This window comes from Zalophus californianus, chromosome 2 (assembly GCF_009762305.2).
Source record: "Zalophus californianus isolate mZalCal1 chromosome 2, mZalCal1.pri.v2, whole genome shotgun sequence".
Classification (NCBI taxonomy): domain Eukaryota; kingdom Metazoa; phylum Chordata; class Mammalia; order Carnivora; family Otariidae; genus Zalophus; species Zalophus californianus.
Window position 1 is genome coordinate 41,793,701 of NC_045596.1, and position 22,672 is coordinate 41,816,372.

The following is a 22,672-nucleotide window of genomic DNA, read 5'->3' on the forward strand; positions in this document are numbered from 1 at the left end:
TTTGGGACCCAGATATCTACAGACATGGGCAGTAGCAGATTCTACAGAACTGTATTTATGTAGTACCTCAAAAGAAATTTTGTTTTTTTTCCCCCCAAAAGAGCTTGGGCTGGTCACCAGATGTGGAGGCCATATGGCACATGAACGTGAGAGCCCTGGGACAATAAGAATGGAGCTAATAAGCTCGACAGGCAGAAGCAACCATTCTGAAATGATGGACAAATGTTTGGTTGTGTTGACTTTTTGAAAAAGGATCTGAATAAATCACACTTTGTTTTAAACCTAGAGATACAGCATGGCCGGCCATTTTCTCCAACTCTTTATTTTTTGGGTTTAAAAGGAAATTTATCCATGTGTATTTTATTACTTGGTCGGAATTCTGTCCTTTTCACATACAATTCATGTTGAAATCAAAAGAAAGGAAACTGAATCAGGAGCAGATAGCATGAGTGCTTTAGTGAACAGATACATTTTATTTGCTGGAACTCTCAAGGAATTGTTATAGCTCTTCATTCACTAAGACCTGTATATTCTGTTTCTGGAGTAACTCTTGAATTTAATCCTTGCTCCCCAAGCTTCAGCCCTTTTTCCACAAAGGTGCATCTTCTATCTAACCCTCCCCTTACAGATCCTGCAACATGCCGTGTGTTATCAGAACTCCCTGTCTTTGAATAGGCAGCTTCCACTACTTTCAGAGCCTTTCCTGCCCTTTCCTAGTTGGTAAATTCCCTTTCACCTTCCAAAACATAGTTTATCAACTGCTCATGAAATCTTGTTTGGCTTACCCAGGCAAAACTGTGCCTCTTTAATGCCTTTTTGAATGAGCCCTTGCAAATAAACCCATCAATACATTTCTATTCTAATGAGAAATGAATAAAGATAATGCTGATGGCAGGGGACATTTATACAAGGCTCTATTTATCCAGACACCATGTTAAGTACTTTATGCAAACTATGTAATTCAAGGTTTATATATAAAGAGCTCTTATAAATGTACAAAGAATAATCCATTTGCATTATAGACTTAGCAGAAACACATAAAATAAAAATCACCCATTCCAACTGAGGCAGACTAAAAATGGTTACAAATTATTTGCTTCTCCTGCCCTTGAGAAGTGGAGTCAAATTTTTTCCTCTTGTTTCCCAGCTGGTCAGTAGAAGTGATGTTCCAGGACTTCTGAGGCTAGGTTCCAAGAATAAGAAGTCTTGCAGCTTCTACCAGTTCCTCTGGAACACTTTCTCTGGAATATCTGAGCCTCCACCTCTGAGACTACCATGCTGGAGAGGCCACGGGTAGACACTGTAACTGAGCCCATTGTTCCAGCTATTGCCTTCAGGTCCCAGACATGTGACTGACTCCCTCTTGGGCCCTTTAGATCAGCCCCTCTACCAGCTGAATGCTACCAAGTCACCTCACCACCTCCCATGTAGAGCTGAAGAACGGCCCAGCTGAGTTCTGCATGAATTCCTGCCACACAAAATTATAATCTAGCCACTAAGCTTTGCGGTAGTTTTCTGTGCAGCAATAGGCAACTGGAAAACCCACTACTCGGAGAAAGCAATGATAATCATTTTCATATCTTTTCCCACTTTCTTTTCTAATTTTGTCTAAGTACCTAACCTCCCTTTACTCTTCATCTTTTTTCTTGTTATTTAACAGAGCTGGGTTCACGCTATAAATGCAGTTTTGTTTTTCATATCCACATAAATAAAGTTTTTCTACTAACATTATAGGATTAACATTTCCTGACCTCATTAAAAATATTCATAATCAGGAAAAGTATACACCTTTTCAAGGGTCTCGTCATATATTGCCAAAATGCCATGACAAAATTCATTCTCCCAAGAGCAGTATTTCTTGATGGCTACACCATTAAGCTATGCCCAACACTAAATTATCATTTGTTAAGCCTTGCTATTTTTTTTTAAAGATTTTATTTATTTATTTGAGAGAGAGAATGAGATAGAGCATGAGAGGGGAGAGGGTCAGAGGGAGAAGCAGACTCCCCGCTGAGCGGGGAGCCCGATGCGGGACTCGATCCCGGGACTCCAGGATCATGACCTGAGCCGAAGGCAGTTGCTTAACCAACTGAGCCACCCAGGCGCCCCAAGCCTTGCTATTTTGAAGTGGTAAATTGCTTCTCAAGGTAGTTTGAGTTTACATTTTTTATTACTAGGAAAAGTAAACACTTTTTTCACATCTTATTAGCCACTTTTATTTCTTCATCTATAAAACAGCTGGCCACATTTTTTTTAACCATTTCTGTTGAACAATTATGTTTTTCTTACCCACATGAATGGATTCTTCACATGTCATGTATAATAATCTTTGTCTTTATGGCAATACTTCAGCTATTTTGTTTGCCTTTTGTAGGGATTTTGATATTAGTATCCTGTGTAAAAATTTTAAAGGTAATAATAATGGCTATTGTGTTTTCTATGTGATTGGCAAAGGGCAGGTCCTTTACATAAGTTTTTGTATTCTAAAGGCTTAATGAGTTTGCTATTATTATTATCCCCTCTAATTTATAGATGAAGAAGCTAATCGCTTAATGAGTAAATAAGTTCCCATAAGATCACTCAGTAAGTGTTGGGGACCAAAATTCATATCCGGAACCATGTGATCTTAAAGTCATTTCTCTTAACTTCTAAGCCCTATTGTAACCCATATCTGGTGATTTTCCCCTTTTGAGATTAATTCCATGGCTTTTATGTCCGGAATGATCTTCCCTACTTCAGGATAAATCATACACTTGCCAGAATTTCATAGATTTTTTTTGGATTTAATTTACCCTTTTAATACAGTAATAACTCCCCATTTATCTCTGATTTATTAAATACACTGAATTTAATAATTACTAAAATACTCTTGTATCTGTCTCTGAATTATTTTGTAGCAGTAATACATTATTAATAATTATTTTTGATGGGAAGGATAGTGGTTATTACTGAATTAAAAAAGTAGAAAAACCAAAACCATAAAAACCCTAGAAAATATTCATAAGCATTACTGAGACATACTTGATATATGTCGATACATAATACCGATAAATATCATAATGTGGTTTAATTGGACATTTAATTTTCACTCAACATTATTGTTTTTGGACCTCTTTGGATATGTTTTAGAATAACTTCATCAAATCCTAAAATTATATTTTTAGTATTCTAGAATTCTGATTGACATTGCATTAAACTTACAAGTTGAGAGGAAATTTTTATTTAACATTTACTATGTGTCAGGTGGAAAACAGTGATAAACAAGACGTATCGGATCCCCACATTCAGAGAGTTGAGAAGATACAACTAAATCAGGCAATAAAAACAAAGGGTGATCAGTGCAAGATAATGGGAAGCATCCAGAGAAAGCAGCTAATTTGGACAGGCAGGATGAAGGAACGCATTCTGGATAGGTAAAGAAAGCGATCCAATTAAAGAAAACAACATGTGCAAACACAGAGGACAATGAAATAATCAGATTTTCAAATTAAGGTCACTATGGCTAAATATCTCATTAAAATAGTCACCTCTACCACCAGAAACTAACCAACCTACAAAAACCCCTCTATCACTAAATTATTTTAATACTCTGTGCGGTTGTTATGTGATTCCATCTTGCTGTCGGTTATTTACCCGTAATCACTTTAATAAAAAACCAGAAGCCGTGATAGAGGTGCATTTCAGGGATTTCCTAGCTGTTAAGGAGGTGCCTGGGTGGCTCTGTCGGTTAAGTGTCTGCCTTAGGCTCAGGTCATGATCCCAGAATCTCAAGATGGAGACCCACATCAGGCTCCCTGCTCAGCAGGGAGTCTGCTTTTCCCTCTGACCCTTACCCCTCTTGCGCTTTCTCTCTCTCTCCCTCTCCCCTTCTCAAATAAATAAATACAATCTTAAAAAAAAAAAAAAAAAGGATGTCTTGGATCTCCTCATGTTTCTTCACCATTTTGTTTCCTAAGGAAGATGATGGAGCATCTGGCTGCCAGAATTAAGAAATGGCTGGTATGGGTGACCTCTGTGAGCACTGATTCTGGCTTTTTTGTTGAACATCTCTTGTCCTTCAATAATAAAGATCCTTTCTATCACCATTCAATAATTTTGTAAAAAAGAACACCAATTGGGGGCGCCTGGGTGGCACAGTCGTTAAGTGTCTGCCTTCAGCTCAGGTCATGATCCCAGGGTCCTAGGATTGAGCCCCGGATCGGGCTCCCTGCTCAGCGGGAAGCCTGCTTCTCCCTCTCCCACTCCCCCTGCTTGTGTTCCCTCTCTCGCTGTGACTCTCTGTCAAACAAATAAATAAATTCTTTGGAAAAAAAAAAGAACACCAATTGTCATTTCAGCCATGGAAAGATGACAAAATTAAGTACAAAAGTTTGGTAAAAAAAAGCGATCCAATCAAAGAACACTGTATATGAGGAACACCAATATACATTTTTAAATAAAGAGGTTAAATAAAAAAGCAAATAGTCCACTGTCTGGATTATATTTCCCCTCAAAGCAAACAGTAAAATTCATTTGTGTGTCCAATGTTCAGAAAGAAATGTAGATCTACAACAGACCGACACAAGCTGTCTCTAGAGAATTTTTGCCATAGAGAGGATTCTTACAAAGAGGACTGTGAAAGCACTTCCCAACAATGAGAATCTATGGTTGGTATGTATAAACATGGCTGAGGTTTCTGAAGAAAATGCAAATAACAATACAAAGTCCTTGCAAGAACTCAAAACCTGTGTTTGTTGTTTGGGTCAAACTTCACTGCACTAGAACATTCAGCCTTTGGAACTTGCACTGGGGAGCCTAAATCCTCTATTTCTAGATGCATTAATGGCTGAAAAGGGGCAAATAAAATAAATTAGGTGTACTGGAGGAGCCTGCTCCCTGGAAAACATTAAAAGGTGTATTACTTATTCTTAAAGCAAAAGCAAAGAATCATTTTTACAAAAAATAAAAAATCATGACCCTGACTTTATATTTCCTGATAAACGGATGTACAGATGATTTTCTTATAAATAGGCAGAGCTGCTTCTCCTCTACTAAATATGTAGCACGATGATGACTTTTATTTAACTTATTTTTCAAATAAGCCTTTTAAGACAGTGTATAATTTCTCAGTGCACGGACTCTGGGGTCAGGCAGAGTCAGGATGGAAGCCAGGCTCCACCATTCATATGGAACCTTAGGCTGATCCTTACCTCCGCCAAGCTTCTGTTTCCTCTTCTGGAAAACAGTTCCCAGAATTGTAAGGTTTGAAGAAGCCAATGCATATAAAACACGTAAGCTACGTAAGCTACATAAAGCTACTATGCAGCCCTGGCACTAGCAAGAGCTCCGTGGTGGTGGATGAGACGGCAGTGAGGAGCAACAATCTTATAACTTCAGTCCTGTCAGCTTGTACAAACTTCAGAATGGTTTCTCAAAGTCAAAGATAAAAGTGGGAGTGGTTTGGCAAAAGAAAGATGATAAAAGTTTTTGACGAGATTCATAGATTTGACAAAATGAAACCCAAGTTACAGACATGATCCTCTACGACCTTTTGCTACAAGGGAAATCTGAGGTCAAATTCGTGTTCTTAAAGCAGGTTTACTTATGACCCATGGTTGTCTCACAGGTGCATAAAAATCATATATATTCCTCCTGACCATAAGTAGTCACTTAAACTCTTAAACTTTTCATCTTTTTATGCTTCTACCATAAAATTATTCCCTTATATGGGTGTGGTGTAGATCAATTTGAGATAAAGCAGATGAAAATACCTCACTAACCGTAAGGTACTACACATTCACTGAACCAATATGCACTGTGTGTTTCTTGTATGTCAGGCATATTCCAGGTGAAGGGAAAGCATGGATACATAAATGATAAGATGCTGCTCTGTCAGTTTGGGTGCAGCTGTGGCAGAGAGAGACGTACACAAAGAACCGTAAGTCACGCTATGACTGGCATGTGTGATCACGGATGCATGTGTGCAGGGCTATGGCACGCTAAAAAAAAAAAAATTCCTGTGTTAAGACAGACATGCTTTATCAGTTGAAAAGTCCTTTTTAACAATTAATTGGCTATTTCACACCCAAGAGGTGCTCAAAATTTGTGCTTTCTGCAGTCATTTTTTAACTATTTAGAGATTCTCTACTCATTATATAATGTCAACTCTGCAATAGCAGAGACCTTGTTTTTCTCATTTACTAATGCAGCCTCAGTGCCAAAGAATGGTGTGTGGTGTCTGGTAGATGCTCAATAAATATTTATTGGATGGCAGGATGGCTTTTATGTTGTGGCTACATAAGAAATAATCCCTATTTAGAGATCATTTCATTAGCATTCCTACAAAAATGAAATATTTGTTTATAAACTTCAGTCTGTATTTTCCTTGTTTTTTTTTTTTTTTACTCTATTCTTTTGTCGCGCTCAGAAGGAACCACTGAATTAGTCTATTTCCTAAACAGTATACTAATTATTCGCAAGAAGAATTTAAATCCAGTGGGTGCCACTAGGAACTATTCTGGTCAGTAAAGAGTGCTGATGACATATGCCTTGGCTAGTGTATTTATCATATTTAAATGGACAGCTTTCCTCTAAAGAATTATATTTATGGGATTATTGTTAATATGCCTTTTTCTCACTTAAACTATGATCTTTTAAAAAAATCTCCAGAGGAGCAAAAGAAAATAAATCCATCAAATAAAAGTTACCTAAAAACAAAACAAAACAAAAAAAACCTAACAATATTATGTATATATTATAGAGGCATGTAAGTATTTTCCTTCTACTCCCAAAACACTCTACATGTATAAGTTTTGTAATGTTTTTATATTTTGTTTTTCTATCAAAACTAAAGTGAAAGAACACAAAGTAAAAAAGAAAGAAGAAAAATTCTATATTTCTCAGTAGAGTTAATAACCAGGAATGTGAAACCCAAATTTTTCCAATTTTATTTCCTCATTTTTTTCTATTTAAATATTATGAATTTGAAATGGTGCAAGAAAAACAAACTTCCAACACTTAGTAATATATCAAACAAACAAAACAGCAACACTAAACAAAACAAAACCATCACTGGAAAAAAGAAAAGACTACCAACTTTATATGGACTAAGTACAAAAGGGAATCTTCTGTACTCTTGTCAAACCACAATAAAGATTTTAAAAACAAAATCATATGAGTGGATAATAATAGAAACAGCTCCATGTGGCAGGGTGGTAATTTATCAATTTTTAACAAATATTTTCTCTTGAAATAGACTTTTTTGCAATTTTGTTTTGCTCATTTATTCCTTTTTAAAAGAGCTCAAAATCAAGGTATTGAAAAAAGTAAGAATAGTGTTTGTGTGTGCGGTCAGAAAATATTCCTGTCAAAAACACAGGGTATGACCCGTGTATAATGGGCCCGCTGCAGATTTTTTTTCCTGCACAGACAAAAAATGACATAAATTATAAGCTAGCACTGCCCCTACTGGAAAACACTGAGGACAGACAGCGCTGAAGAGAACCACATACAGTGCTCCCCCTAAAGAATGTGCGACTGTAGGATATTTGGATCATGCGACAGTCCTCATTCAACCTTCATCACTTCCAGTGCCAACACATTCTGGAGAAAAAGAGACAGACAGATCAGCTTCCATTCAGCACTATCCCACCCTGCTTTGAGTCCCTTAATTCCGAAGTAACGAATGGGAGGAACAGAGGCAGATAACAAGGCACAGATATTCAGTCAAGGTGCTCAGGGTGGCCAAATCCTCACAGTGTTCCTCGCCAGAAAAAACCTAAGGTCCTGAATAAATATTTCTCTTACTTTTGAAGATAGGAGCCTCTGGCCAAAAGAGAGAGAGAGAAAAGCTGGGGGAGAAATCCACACCCAGGCCCAAGCCTACTGTCTAATATCAGGTACCCACTCACATCAAGCTAATCTCTAGAAGCACTCTCAGAATCCTTAAGTCAGAAATGAAGTGGTCAGTAAGGTCCTGTAGATACTCAGACAACCTCTGCACAGGCTTCCTTCAGAAAGACCTGCCCTCAAGTTATACCCAAGATTTCCTGTGAATGAGCATAAACAATACTTGGTTTCTCTAAGGCTGACTAACATTAAAAAAAAAAATCAATTAAATGGTGTTATTTCCTTCCATTCTTAGGAGCCCAGATGTTTAAAAAAGAAAAAAAAAATCCCAGAAACCACTGGGATAGACAGCATAGTACAAACAGAGGGAGTGGCTCGGGACAGAAGATTCAGTCAGCGCAGGGAAGCACAGATCATTATTATTTCCCTTTTGGTCAAGCAAACCAGAATGGTTGTAGCCCTTGTTTTTCACCAAACAAAGACTCACCCAGATGTGCCTTTGGCCACTGGCATAAATCTATATTTGAAACTTTTTTGGTAGACCCACAAAATGCTACGAACCAAAATTGTTAGCCTTAAGCTTACTTTGCCTGATTACTAACTCTGGCTTGCAGCTGGAATAACATATGATATCATTGCTTCTAAGGCAAGCCCAGTTTAAAAGCAATCGTTTACTTAGTCTATATACTTGACTCCCGCTTTCTAATCAGATGGTTGGCACAAATTCACCTAACTCCAAAACCTGGCGATGCGCCCTCCCTAGGCAAAGAAACAAGAGATTCTTGGGTGTTTTTTGTTTGTTTGTTTGTTTTTCCATTTGTCTCTCTCTTTTATTATTCAAAAATACAATACTTTAATGTGATAGAAGAGAGCAACATCAAAATAAAATATTCTGCAAGAGAAAAGTGAAATGAAGATGATGTATCCTAATGGAGAAATGTACAAGTCTCATAAGGTTTCAACAAAAGGTTTGCTGGGGAGTAAAACTCAAGATGAAAATCTAACCTGGTTGCCAAATTTATAGATATATCAAGGATAAATCAGTGGACAAGGAAGCATTTTAATGATCTCAGTACTCACAGATGCATATATGCAAATAAATGCATATAAAGTTATCAAATAAATGCATATAAACTGAACATTTAATTAATGGGCTATGTAGGCCCTACTATGTTTTGAAAACTTTTTTATCCGAATTCCTGAGAACAAGAATGAGTGTAATGTGAGACAGAAGTGGACAATAGTCACTTTGCCATTTTGCCCCAGGACAAATATTCCAGCAATACACAGTAGTGAAGGGCATGGCTTCAATCAGACACATCTAGGTCTTACCCTGGCTCTAATACCGACTACGAGCAGTAAGACCACAGTCAAATTCATAACTTGTCCAACCGCTGCTATATGGGGCGCAAATCTGAATCAGCAGTTCTGAAAGTTTATTTATAAATTGATTGATGAGAATCTAGGACTTACTTTTTTCACAGAGGCAACACTGTAAGGGCAGTAACTCAGGTACCCAGACCAGCCCAGAAAATCCCATCCTGTCCCAGATCCCTGAAGATGGCACAAACGGTACTAATGTACTGATAGCTAATCCACAGTACAAAATAAACTATGCGCATCCAAGAAACCATAAATGGTTCAGTTGCATCCAGCAGACAGCATGTGTTCAATGATTGCTATTACATGGAATGAACAGAATATTTTCTTTTGAAAAAGGCTTCTCGGCTGATTTTCCCTCCACCTCTCAGAAGTGACACCTCTCTTGGCAGAGAACTAGAAGGCAGGGGCTTCCCTGGGAGAAGATAGAAAGCGATGAAGAGATGATTTATATTTCTGAGAACCAGAACAACTTATTCTAGTTACAGTGTCTAACCAGGTGTTCTGAACTGTGGGGGGAAAAGAGGGGTAGAAGTCTTGTCAATTAATAAAAGAGTCTAATCATGTGAGCCCCTAAGGGACCAACATGTTAGTCTATTCAGATCTCTTTAATTCGAAATGTCTTTCATCTGTGACTTTTTCAGCAAATTTGTTTGGAAATTTTTAAAACTCTTAACAATTTACGGTTGCATTAAAATGAGCTAAATCTCATACACTATTTCCAAATATTCCACAACCTGGTGATATTTAAGAGGACAGGCCTCAAGACAATTCATTGTTTTGACTACTTTCTCACGAGGTCATAAAATGACCAGAATTACAAGGCTCACAGAAGAAGCTGCCATGATGAAAACGGCAGCAAAAGATGTCCATGTTAATCAGAACATAGTTTAGCGAGTGTCACAAAGACCCAAAGTTATAGTGGCTTAGGCAAGATAGGAATGTATTTCTCAGTTACATAAAGTCTAGGGAGGTAATCCAAGGCTGGTACGGTGTTCACAGCATCTTCAGCAAACCAACCGTGGACCTTTCATCATTTGTTCAAACATCTCCAACACACAGCTTCCTGTCGTGACCCAAGATGGCCACGCCTGCTCCTGCCATCCTGGCTGCATTTCAGCACGCGGGAGTAAAAGGTTAGAGGCGTGTACCTACCCTTTCCATGCACAGCCTGAAGGTGGCCCACATCACTTCTACCTGTGTCTCATTCACTAGAACCTAGCTGCAAAGGTGACTGGGAAATGTATTTATTATTGTGGGTGGCCATGTGCTCCGGAAGAAGTCAGAACAGGTGTTAACATAAAGAAGCCTCTGTTCTATGTCCATACAAGGCATCTTTTTTGACTCTAGTAAAGCTCGTAAGTATTTATTCATATTCAGGTGCTAACCTGTGGCAAGTAAACTCCATATTTATAAAAAACTTCTCAAATTTCCACAGGCAGACAGGTAAGCCTGCTATTGCAAGCATGAAAATGAGAAGTGTACATTCTGGGACCTACTCACAGACAAGGTCAATAGAGCCCCTAGTCTCACTTATCTTACAGTCTAGCAAGGAAGACATTGAATGTGTAGCCAAAACATGTCAGTGAAGGAGAAGCAAAATGAAAACAAAATAATGCACAAAGCTACTCAGGGAAGGCTTGGCTTGTGTGTGTGTGTGTGTGTGTATGTGTGTGCACGCATGTGTTCGAGTGTGCGTGCAGATGTGCCTGAGAAGAGAAGATGTATGACTCAATACTGAAGTTAATACTTAAGAGCCAGGAATAATGTGGAGCACTCCAAAACCAGGAGAAAGAGGCCCTGGAGCAATCTATAGAGAAAGGAGGATAAACAAAGCAAATGGTTAGGAAAGTTGAGAGACCACACAACCTTTGTATTCGGAAGTTATTTTTTTCACTTGTTCTAAACAGTGCTTCTTAGTGTTTATGTTTCTTAAATAAAGTTAACTAATTGCAGGTCTGTTGTTCTAACTAAATTTTAGTTCAAAACAAGTGATCAGCAGTTGTGAATAAAATGTCTCACATGTTTTTAATCAAAATGAGATACATACAAAACAGGTAAAAAAATAAGCAAATTCAATAATCATATTTCGTACATTAGTATTGCTTTAAAAGACTAATCATGGGTTTTTTTTTTAAAGATTTTATTTATTTATTTGAGAGAGAGAGCACAAGTAGGGGAAGCAGCAGGGGCAGAGGGAGAGAGAGAAGCAGGTTCCCCGCCGAGTGGGGAATCTGATGCGGGGCTTGATCCCAGGACCCCGGGATCATGACCTGAGCCAAAGGCAGACGTTGAACCATCCAAGCCACCCAGGCGCCCCAATCACAGGTTTATTTTAATTAAGATAATCTGTCGTGATTTTTAACAAGTTAAAGGCACAGTTTTTATATTTAAAATATTATACAAGTTATATACCACTACAGGGACCCAAGCTAAGTCAACACATTGTTGAGCTATCAAGAATCCACTGAGAAAAATCTTAACCTAAGATCTCATAGTGCCAGCCCAAGAGGTCATCCCCAAAGCACCCATCCCTGGTCCTAAAGCAGATTAGGCGAAAGTTCAGTGTCACTTAAATAATCTTGATGTATTCACAGAATAGTTCACTAGGCACAGACTTGATGAAAAAAAAAAAGTCACCTCCTCAGTTCATAAAAGGTGCTAACATGAAATGAATACCCCAAGTGACAAACCCTTTGTCACACTCCTAGCCAGCGAAGGCAAACTGCCCATTCCAATGCCACTATTTTAACCCAATGTGCATACAGCAGTCAGGAACACACCAAGTCAGACCTAAGGTCTGGGGGATTTTTCATCTGCTTCCTACCTTGAAAGCCCCATTTTATTGACTTAAAGATACCACACACCATTAGCAAGAAACAGAACACTGCCATTAAACTAAGAAATACCATGAATTTCAGGACGCATCCCCATTTCAGAAATACTAAAATATGAAAAAAAATGGACATCTTAGAATCAATGAGAAATGGTAGTATTCTTCTGACCAAATCTGCCCCTTTTTGTTTTCAGAATGAAAAATTACCTTTGCTATTTTCAACCTAATTATCAAAAAAGAAAATTTTTGCAATCTCCCTCCTACCTCTCTTTGTAACAACTGCTTAATACAAATGTCCAAAGAGGTAACTGATAAATCTCCATTTAACTCTTCTCCAAAAATATTTAAGACATTTCATTCAAAACAACTGCTGATTACTATAGAGCTCTCCAAGGGGGCCATCAAAAAAATAGCATCCCCCTTCCCAGCCACGGTTCTGAACAAGTTGGGAAATAAAGCAGACCTTAGTAAAGGCATGAGACCAAACATCACTTTTATTAATGATATAAGGCCAGCCTGGGTGGTAAAATAATAGGTCTGTTAGCCATGTTGGCTTGTTCCTTTGGAGCTCCAGAACCTGGCAGTCTTTTCCTCCAGGTTGGAGGCAAGCTCTGACCAGGTAAGCCCTCCCATGAAGACCCAGGGCACAGCACGTGCTCCGTGCTGCCAGCATACTCTAAAGAGGAAGAAGAGTGGAGAAAGAAGGTGGCAGATTCTGGTCCTGAAAGAGCTGAGTACCACAGTGCTCTCCATAAGCAGAGCCCCTCTCGAGAGGAGAAAAGGCAGAGTTGAGCCCGTTCAATCATCTCAAATTTGCTAACCAGAAAAAAACACCCCTCTTCCCAAGAGAGGAGGCTGCAAGGGTCAGAGACAGACTAGGAGCATGGCTAGGAAAAGCCCCTTCTCATGGAAATCAGGAATGGGGGAAACGAGTTGCTCTTTCATACTTGCCTTTGTAGTCATTTTGATGTAATACTGTGAAAAACACTGTGACATAATAAGAAATATATTTTTAGTCTCTGCCCCCAGTTCCTGGCACACAGCTTCTAAAACCCTTGTGTTTTCCTGAGAGATAGGGGTGCTAGGAGCATCGTTTGTTCTAATATTTGGTCTTTGACCCTGGTTCCTGATACATAGAACTCCTAAATCCCTTGGAATTTCCTGGGTGATAGGACAATCTTTTTTCTAATGAGGCAACTCTCGGTAGATTCCTAGATAGTTCCTGGGGACTGGTCACCAGAAAGACCAAGCCATGAGTAGAAGCTTGGAACTTTCAACCTCACCACCCCCCATCCTCCAGGGAAAGGGGGAGGGGCTAGATACTGAGTCAATCATCCCTACATGATGAATCCTCCATAAAAATCCCTAAAGTATACAGCTTTTGGGTTGGTAAACACATCGATATGCTGGGAGGGTGGCACATCCCAACCACACGGGGACAGAATCTCCTGCACTAAAAGACCCTTCCAGACCTCACCCTATGTACCTCTTAATCTGAGTGTTCATTTTTATCCTTTATAATATCCTTTGTAATAAACTGGTAAACTTAAATAAATGTATCCCTGAGTTTTATGAGCCACTATAGCAAATTATCAAACCCAAGGAAGGGGTCTAATAAACCACAGGGTCTGCCCTAGGCCCATGTAGTTAGTGTCATGACTGAAATGTAGGACATCCAGTCGGAGTCTAGAGTTGGAGAACTGGTTGGTGTAGGAAAAGCCCTACACGTTTGGTGTCAGAACTGTTGAGAATAGTGTATAAAAGAAATAAGAGGTTTTCTTTTAAACATGCTCCAATTTTCCTTCTCAGGAAAAACCCTATGAAAAATCGCCTTAATCTATAAAGGACACTCAGGTCTGACTTTGGGGATCATCTTTTTCTGCCTCTTACCTCACTCTTTACCCAAATGATGTCACTAGTACTTTTGCAAGTGACAATTCATAACAAAACAGGACCTCCCAGGGTGTCGGTGAAGTCAGGCACGGACCTGAAATGAGGCATGACGCTTCCAAGCTATGCCACAAGGCTAGGGACCACATAGAAGCTCTAGAGGACCGGGAAGGTAAACCCCCAATTTGTTATAGCACAAGCAGACACACTTACTTAGCTTAAGGAAATCTGGTTTGTTATAGAAGAGATATTCTAAAATTTAGTCTATCATAAAAGGAACTCACTCTACCCATTAGAAACTTCTTTGACTTTTAGTAAAATGGAATGCCTACTTTTCATTTCAAAGGCAGGTAGAATTTAAAACTAAAGCAACATGTACCTGGGTTATCTTGGGTTGGCTTTGTAACTCATTTGTATTTGATCTAAAAATCACTTTCCAAGTTGGATTTTTTAATTTAGAAATATAAATTCTGCCTAAAGAAATAACTGGAGATAGAGAACACATATGTACGTGGTCTGTTTTTTAGGAAGTTTAAACCCAGGTCCCTCTTCTATACAGAGTTTGCTACTGTTTCATAGCCACAATAAATTATGGTCAATAAAGTTTTTCTTTGTGACAATTAGCATAAGAATATCAGACATGCATTGGAGACACTGGGTGTTATATGCAACTAATGAATTTTTGAACACTACCTCAAAAACTAATGATGTACTGGGTGCCTGGGTGGCTCAGTCATTAAGTGTCTGCCTTCGGCTCAGGTCATGATACCAGGGTCCTGGGATCAAGCCCCGCATCGGACTCCCTGCTCCGTGGGAAGCCTGCTTCTCCCTTACCCACTCCCCCTGCTTGTGTTCCCTCTCTCGCTGTGTCTCTCTCTGTCAAATAAATAAATAAAATCTTAAAAAAAAAAACAAAACTAATGATGTACTATATGTTGGCTAATTGAACTTAATAAAAAAAAGAAAGATATGTATTGTAGAAACAATGGGATTTACATCTAGATTTATATAGAAAAAATGTGAAACATTATCAAACAGTAAGTACAAAAAGGCAGCAACATCTAAGTAACAATCTCATTTTTCCTTAACAAATTTTAAGTTAGAAAAACAAAGTCTAGGGGGCGCCTGGGTGGCTCAGTCCTTGGGCGTCTGCCTTCAGCTCAGGTCATGATGCCGGCATCCTGGGATCAAGCCCCGCATCGGGCTCCGCATCGGGCTCCCTGCTCGACGGAGAGCCTGCTTCTCCCTCTCTCACTCCCCCTGCTTGTGTTCCCTCTCTCACTGTGTCCCTCTCTGTCAAATAAATAAATCTTAAAAAAAAAAAAAGAAAAAGTCTAGGTGAGAGTATGTTAAAGGCATTGCTTGCATAAAATAAATTGGCATTTGTAATATTTTTAGTTCAGCTTAAAGAATAAATAATAACTACTATTTATTGAGCACTTATTCCATGCCAAGCACTGTACTTAGTGAGGCACATATATAATTTTATTCAGTCCTAACAATAACAAACACTATGAGGTAGGCAATTTAATCCTAATTAGATGAGGTGACTAAATCAAACTTTCTTGCTATACTATAAAGAGAGAATTCTTTGTAGGCTGCCACCCAAATTAAGTAAATCCATACTTTGATTTAAAAAAAAAAGCAAAGCTACTCTTACAAGTGAATACATTCATTACAGAATCATAAATGTATCCATGTTCAGGTTAAATTTGCTCTTTTCTACATTTTAAACTTGAAACAGAAACAATTATCTTTTAATGAGCACACATGTACCAAACGCCTAGAACACAGACTGTGATTTTGGATCTTGGAGATAAGGGAGAGGAAAAGGAGTTGAGAAGATACTTTATCTCCTTTGGTTTTTAAAAGCATATTCACTGCTGATGAATATTAGATTTTTCCCAACAACACTCAAAATAGTTTCCCTTTTGAGCACATTACATTATGTTTCTGTCATTTTCAGAAGCCTGAGCCAAACATAAGTCTTACGAATTGTACTCAGATCTGTTGCTGACTTGTCATGAAATTGCCAAAACCACTGAACTGAGAGATGGTAGTGTAGAGGAAAGGCAGTAACCTGTGATTAATTATAGATTCCCAGGACCAATTCCTTTTTCTTAACCAAGACTGTCTATAGTGTTAGTTATAAAGTCAACATTGAGGTCCCGGTGACAGAGGTGTGGTAGAGAGTGGTGGAAGTGAGTCTCCAAAGAAATAAACAACTCTCAATGCTGGCTGAGATTTGCATCTAGGTGGCTCTCAAGCTCTTTGGGAAAAGCTAGGAGTCGCCCTCATCTTCAAAATAAACTTAGATGCTCTACTTTCAAACCAAAGTCCATGAAAGGGACAGTTCACCGTGTATTAGGACTTGTTACACTAATGGATAAGTGTATACTGTATAAAGTGAGCATGGCCATAAACAAAGAGCAATTAGGATTGCCAATCTACAAGTTCGCCTGTGCTAAAGCACTAACTTGCAAGGACCTAGAAATGACTGAGAACACAGTGCTAGCCTGGATAATGTGCAATTATGATAAAAGCAGGGTTTGGGCATTTTAAATGCTTACTTCTTTTTCCCAGTGTTTTTATTCCTTTCCACTTGCTGAAAGAACCACACCAAGTCTTGTGGTCACATCCGAAGCAGTCTAATATGGAACAGGATTCTAACAATTAATTATAAATATAAGATGGTTTAGAATTAATACTGTGTCAAGTTTCTTCAGGAACCTCTGGTGTGTTGAAAGATTATCATTCCTGAGAGAAAACTGCTCTGCCTTGTTTTGAAACACTTGTTTTAGATTTTGGAGCTGTGGGAAGCAGAGGGTGAGGGCGCCATCTGTGTGGTAGGGCAGCGAGGAGGGAAGGAGTTGGAGAAGACGCCTAGAGCAGCTTACCAGAGCCCAAAGGAATGAAAAAGGGTATCCAAGGCAGGGGGGAAGCCACTGTGCAGGCTGTCACCATCACAGGAGGGTGAGGAGGGCATCTTTACATGGTGGGTGGCAGAACCCAGCCACTGTTGGAACCCCAAGAGGATAGAGAGGACATCCACGGGGAAGCGGGAGGCAGTGAGGGCCCATGCAGGGTACCAGAACCTGAGCAAGGTGGGTGGAGGGGGGTACAAAAGTCTATCAAGGCCCCTGTGGGGTGAGGAGGGCATGGTAGGAGGGGGGACACGGGATGTGGGGGCAAATGAAGCAGCAGGCCTATATGGGTTGTCAGAACCAAAGGAGGTGAGAAAAGCATTCATTGGAGGTTGGAGGAAAGTAATATCCCAAGACCCTGCCAGGGCCTGAGCAGGGAGGTCAGAGCATCTAAACAGGAGGTTGGCCACAGCAGTTCTCTGGCAGGGAGCCAGAGCCTGCAGAGTGAGGAGGCATCTGTGCCACGGGAGCAGCAATGGGGCCTCCTGGGGGGTTCTGGAGCCTGAGAGGAGTGAGGAGGACACCCATGGATGAGAGCGAGGTGGGCGTAGCACGGTGCCAGATGTCAGAGCTCAAGCAATGTAAGAAATGCATCCCTGTGGGGGTTTCAGCAGGGCCACCTGGGTGTGAAGTGAAAGAGAATATCTATGTGGACTTGGCCATGGCCTACAACAGGAAGACAGAGTCCAGGTGAGGTGCGGAGGGCATGAGAGGGGCAGCACCTCTAATGGAAGACTGATTATGTATGGGGGGAATTTGTCACGTCATTAAATATGTTGCGGGTAATGGGAGACAGGTTCTTCACTGTCAGAGAGGGAAGTTACAAATACGTAAAGGGAGAACGCTACAATAACCCTGTGGTATTCGATTAGAATTGGGGCATTCGTATGAACTCCTGGCCTTAAACAGATAGGTACAGGCATCGGTACAGATGAGCTCGACAGATGCAGAGACAGCTGAATCTTTAGAATGATTCATAAAATCCCGCCAATACTGACCAAAATAAGACCAAAGTGAGCACATTAAAAACACGAAGCATTTAAAAATGGAATATAACTATGTATTCAAAGGAGATTTCAATTCTTATGAGAATTCTATGAATAAATGTATGCTAATAAATTTGAAAATAAAAATGAATAGCCGATTTAAGCTAATATAAACTACCAAAATAATCTCAAGAGGAAACAGAGGAATTAAATAGATCTAGAAACATTTAAATAACTAAACTGGCAATAAAAATCTAAATCTAACAACAACAAAGCTATTTGAGATGATTCCTTAGAGATATTTCACTGTTGAGCAACTGTGATTCCTTTCTTACACAAACAGCTCCAGAAAATACAAAAATGAAACTCACCCTGATTTTAAAAAAACTACAACCTTTGTTTCAAAACCAGACAACAGAGCACAATGAAGAAAAAATTATATGCTAATTTCACCTATGAGCATAAATGAAAATAGCTAAGTAAAGTGTTAGCAAACTAAATCCAGTTGTGTGTGTGTGTGTGTGTGTGTGTAAGACCAAGCTGAACTTATCCAGGAATGCAATAATGATTATTTAACATTAAAAAAATTATAAATACAATTCACCACATTAACAATTAAGGGAGAAAAAACCCTACATAGCCATCTAAAAAAATTCATAATGAATTTAGAAATGAAACTCAACACTCATGAATGATAAAAAACAACCCCAAAACAACAATTCAGTAAACTAGGTTTAGGAAGAAACTTTCTAAGCTTAATTAAAGAAAAAAACCCTCAGCAAACAATATTTAATGGTAAAATTTTAGAACATTTTCTTTAAAGTCAGGAATAAGATGAAGATGCCTCTTTTCACTGCCTATGTTGAAGAGTGTCCTAGTATCTGGTCAGAGCACTAAAAAAGAAAGTGGTATCAAGAAAGTGTAGAAAGGAAGAAACAAACACAAATGCCAATGCAAAGTTGATGGACATGTGATCGCCAGGCAAAAGTGAAGAGTTTCCCTATATGCCAGCAATGGACAGTCAGAAAATTGAATCTTTAAAAATTCAATTCACAGGGGTAATTAAATCTTTAAAATACCCACAAATAAATCTAATAATTCCCTCTTAGAAAGAAAATCATAAGCTGGACATGCTGATTTTAAAACATCATGGTATTAATTCTGTGACAGATAAACTGGCCACTGGAACAGACTAGAAACTGAGAAATAAACTCACTATTATATGGAATTTTAGTACATTACGTATCAGTAGGAAAAAGATGAATATCTTTTGGCTCTAAATAAGAAAATCAACATTTCTGTAAAAGATTTTATTTGAGAGAGAGAGAGAGAGAGAGATAGCGGGAGAGAACATGAAGGAGAGGGAGAAGCAGACTCCCTGCTGCGCAGGGAGCTGGAGGTGGGGCTCGATCCCAGGACCCTGGGATCATGACCTGAGCTGAAGGCAGACGCTTAATGACTGGGCCACCCAGGCGCCCTGAGAAAACCAACATTTTTTAAGTGGCTCAAACAATGAGAAGAATTATTATCTCACAAAACAAGATATTTGAGCTAAGGTTCAAAGTCATCAAAGATCCAAGTTCTACCTGTCCTCCTCAGGATCTCAGGGAGCTCCCTTCATTATCACAAAGTGCTCATGTCCCAAACATCAAGAAGCAGAAAAAAGAGACTGTTTCTTCATTACATATCTTCTGTCAGGGCAAAAGAAAATCTTTCCTAGAAATACTTCCAGCAAACTACCCTTTGCTTGTCTTTGGCTTGAACTGCTAAACTAATCATTAGGTAGGGAAATGAGAATGCCAATGTACTCTGAGAGCAATCAGGATTTGCCTGAATCATTTGGGAAAAGAATAGACACTGGAACAAATTGGTGTTCTGCCAACATGAGAAAGAGGAAAATGACTCTTAGGTAAGTAATTTATGGTACAATGGAGTATTCGATAAATAGTGTGGGGAGACTAGGCTATCCATATGGAAGAAAAGAAAGCTAGATCTGAATAATACCCTAAACAAAAATAAATTCCATGTGGATTAAAATTTCAAATGCCAAAAGTTAATTTTTAGCAGAAAATACAGAACAATATGTTTTGAAATACTGTACATAGAAATAGATGTCTAGGGGCACCTGGGTGGCTCAATTGTTAAGCATCTGCTTTTGGCTCAGGTCATGATCCCAGAGTCCTGGGATCGAGCCCCGCATCAGGCTCCCTGCTCTGCGGGAAGCCTGCTTCTCCCTCTCCCACTCCCCCTGCTTGTGTTCCCTCTCTCTGTCAAATAAATAAATAAAATCTTAAAAAAAATAGATTTCTAATATAAACCACAAATAAGTACAAATCATAAAGGATAATATTAGACTACATTAAAATTTTAAACTTTTGTACACTATACTGGCATTAAAGTTAGAAGACAAACCATAGCCTCAGAGAAGTATCTGGATGATGTAAGACAGTTTTCTGTTACCCAATAGATAAAAATGGGCACAGTACAAGTATGAGCAATTGACAGAAGAGGAAAACTGAAGAGTCAATAAATACTATAAAAGATGCTCAACCTCATCAGTAATCAGAGAATTGCAAACTTATATAAAGAAATAGCACTGACGCACTATTAAAAAATGTTCTAATTTGATAATACTGAGTACTGGACACTATGTGGGGAAACAAAATGTCATCCATACCTAGCAGAAGGGTCAACTAGGTCAACCTCTTTGGTGATGACTTTGTTGATATTTAGTGAATTCAACAATATGCATTGTCAGTAATCTAACATCCTTTCCAAGATATGTATCCTAGAGAAACTCTTTCACATGTATACCAAAACACATGGTCTAGAATATTCACCACATTCTTTCTTTTTTTTTCTCTCTCTCTCCCTCCCTCTACACACACACACACACACACACACACACACACGAATAGGGAATAGCCTAATTATACAACAATATGAATTGTATAAATAAAGTATTGTATATTCATATAATCAAATAGTATGGTATAGTTTAAATAAATGAACTAGATCTATAGATGTCAACTTGAATTATCTTAAAAATAGAATGTTGAGAGGAAAACACAAGTTGTTTAGGAATATTTATAGTACAATATTACTTACATAAAAAGTAAAACCAGAGCACGATACTCTGTATTATTTATGGATAAATAAGTATTTAATAAAAATACAGAAACAAGGAATCGTGTTTGTGATTACCTCTGGGAAAGAAAAAAGGAGAATCAGAGTAATGAAAGGTATAAGTATCAGAGCTGTTTCAACTTTATTTCTAGTTTTATTTCTTTAATGAAAAAGGATACAAAAAATATTAAAAATGGAAAAAAATATATTAAAAATGGATAAATTACATTGAGTCTATGTGGGGAGTACATATAGATATGTTATTTTATTTTAGTTTGAAATGCTTTATAATTTTTTAAGGTTTACATGAAAATATTTCATCAATCATGAAAAGGTCCTAACCCCATACAAATCACTTCAAATTCACTACATTCACAAATGTAGTTTGTCTTCATTCATCTTTTACTAAGCATCATTTTAAGCCACATGCTATATGTTGTTTGAGGATTAGAGACTAGTTAGTGTCAGAAGAAATGTAAACAGTCGTAATATTCTGCAAGGAAACTAACAAGGATTGAATAAAGATACCATGAAGGTCAAGAAAGGTCCAAATGGCATAAAATTGAAAAGAGGTTAGTCAAATGCTCAAAAAACATTCTTGATATTGAGTGAGAAGCCAAAGATGTCACTGTAAAAAAAAAACAACAAATAAAAACAATACGAAAATCAAAAAATCAAAGGTATGGAAAATTTCTACTAAAATTTTAACTTGGAGGCTCTTAGAGAATATGATACAGAGTATATGTCAACAATATGACTTATTACTAAGACTACAATAAACATCAAAGTTTCCATCAAACTTTTAACATCAAAGTTAAAAGCAAGCATTTTAACTATTAATATCCCAAGAAACTCCCATAGCAACATACCTGGAGAAGGAGTCTTTCAAAAGCCAGAAAGTTGTCCCACTTGGCAGTCTGCAGGTGTTTCAGAGTTTGAACTGTGGCCAGCCCAAGCTGTAGGAGCCCACAGTGATTCACTAAAGCTTTGACGTTGTTCTTGAAGAGCTGAATATAGGACATGAGCTGCCCCGGAGTGGCTCTCCCTGGAGAAACACAATAATTTATCAGTAGTAAAATCATGAGAAGAATGCCATTAATAATATTACTGCTTCATACTGGCACAGAATTTCAGAGTTGGCTGCAAGCTTTCCTAAGCTATTGTGATTCTTACAACAACATGATGACAGTAGCAAATTTGAAACTATTACCTGCCTTTTACAAGTAAAGAAACAGGGGGCACCTGAGTGGCTCAGTTGGTTAAGCATCCGACTCTTGATCTCAGTTTGGGTCTTGATCTCAGGGTCCTGACTTCAAGCCCTGCACTGGGCTTCATGCTGGGCATGGAGCCCACTTAAAAAAAAAAACTGGGGTGCCTGGGTGGCACAGTTGGTTAAGTGTCCGACTCTTGGTTTCGCTTCAGGCCATAATGTCAGGGTCATGAGATCAAGCCCTGCATCAGGCTCCACACTCAGCGAGGAGTATGCTTGAGATTCTCTCTCTCTCTCTCTGCCCCTCCCACTCATGCTCTCTCTCTCTCTAAAAATAAATGAACAAATCTTTAAAAAGTAAATAAATAAAAATTTAAAAATAAAAAAAAACACACAAGTAAAGAAACATATTAAGTGATCTGGCCAAGGCTATATTACTGGTAGAACTTATTTTATAATTCTGCAATGCCCCACAAATAAATTCTCAAAGTCA

General features: G+C 38.5%; 1 protein-coding gene across 3 annotated transcripts in view; it reads right to left on the reverse strand.

Moving 5' to 3' along the window:
- The window catches only part of SCFD2 (sec1 family domain containing 2), a 457,042-nt gene that overhangs the window by 323,078 nt on the left and 111,292 nt on the right, over positions 1–22,672 (reverse strand). For all 3 annotated transcript variants that reach the window (XM_027599719.1, XM_027599718.1, XM_027599720.1), the window contains exon 4: positions 21,839–22,014. In XM_027599719.1, coding sequence (XP_027455520.1) covers positions 21,839–22,014 — 176 coding nt within the window. The remainder of the gene's footprint in view (positions 1–21,838; positions 22,015–22,672) is intronic.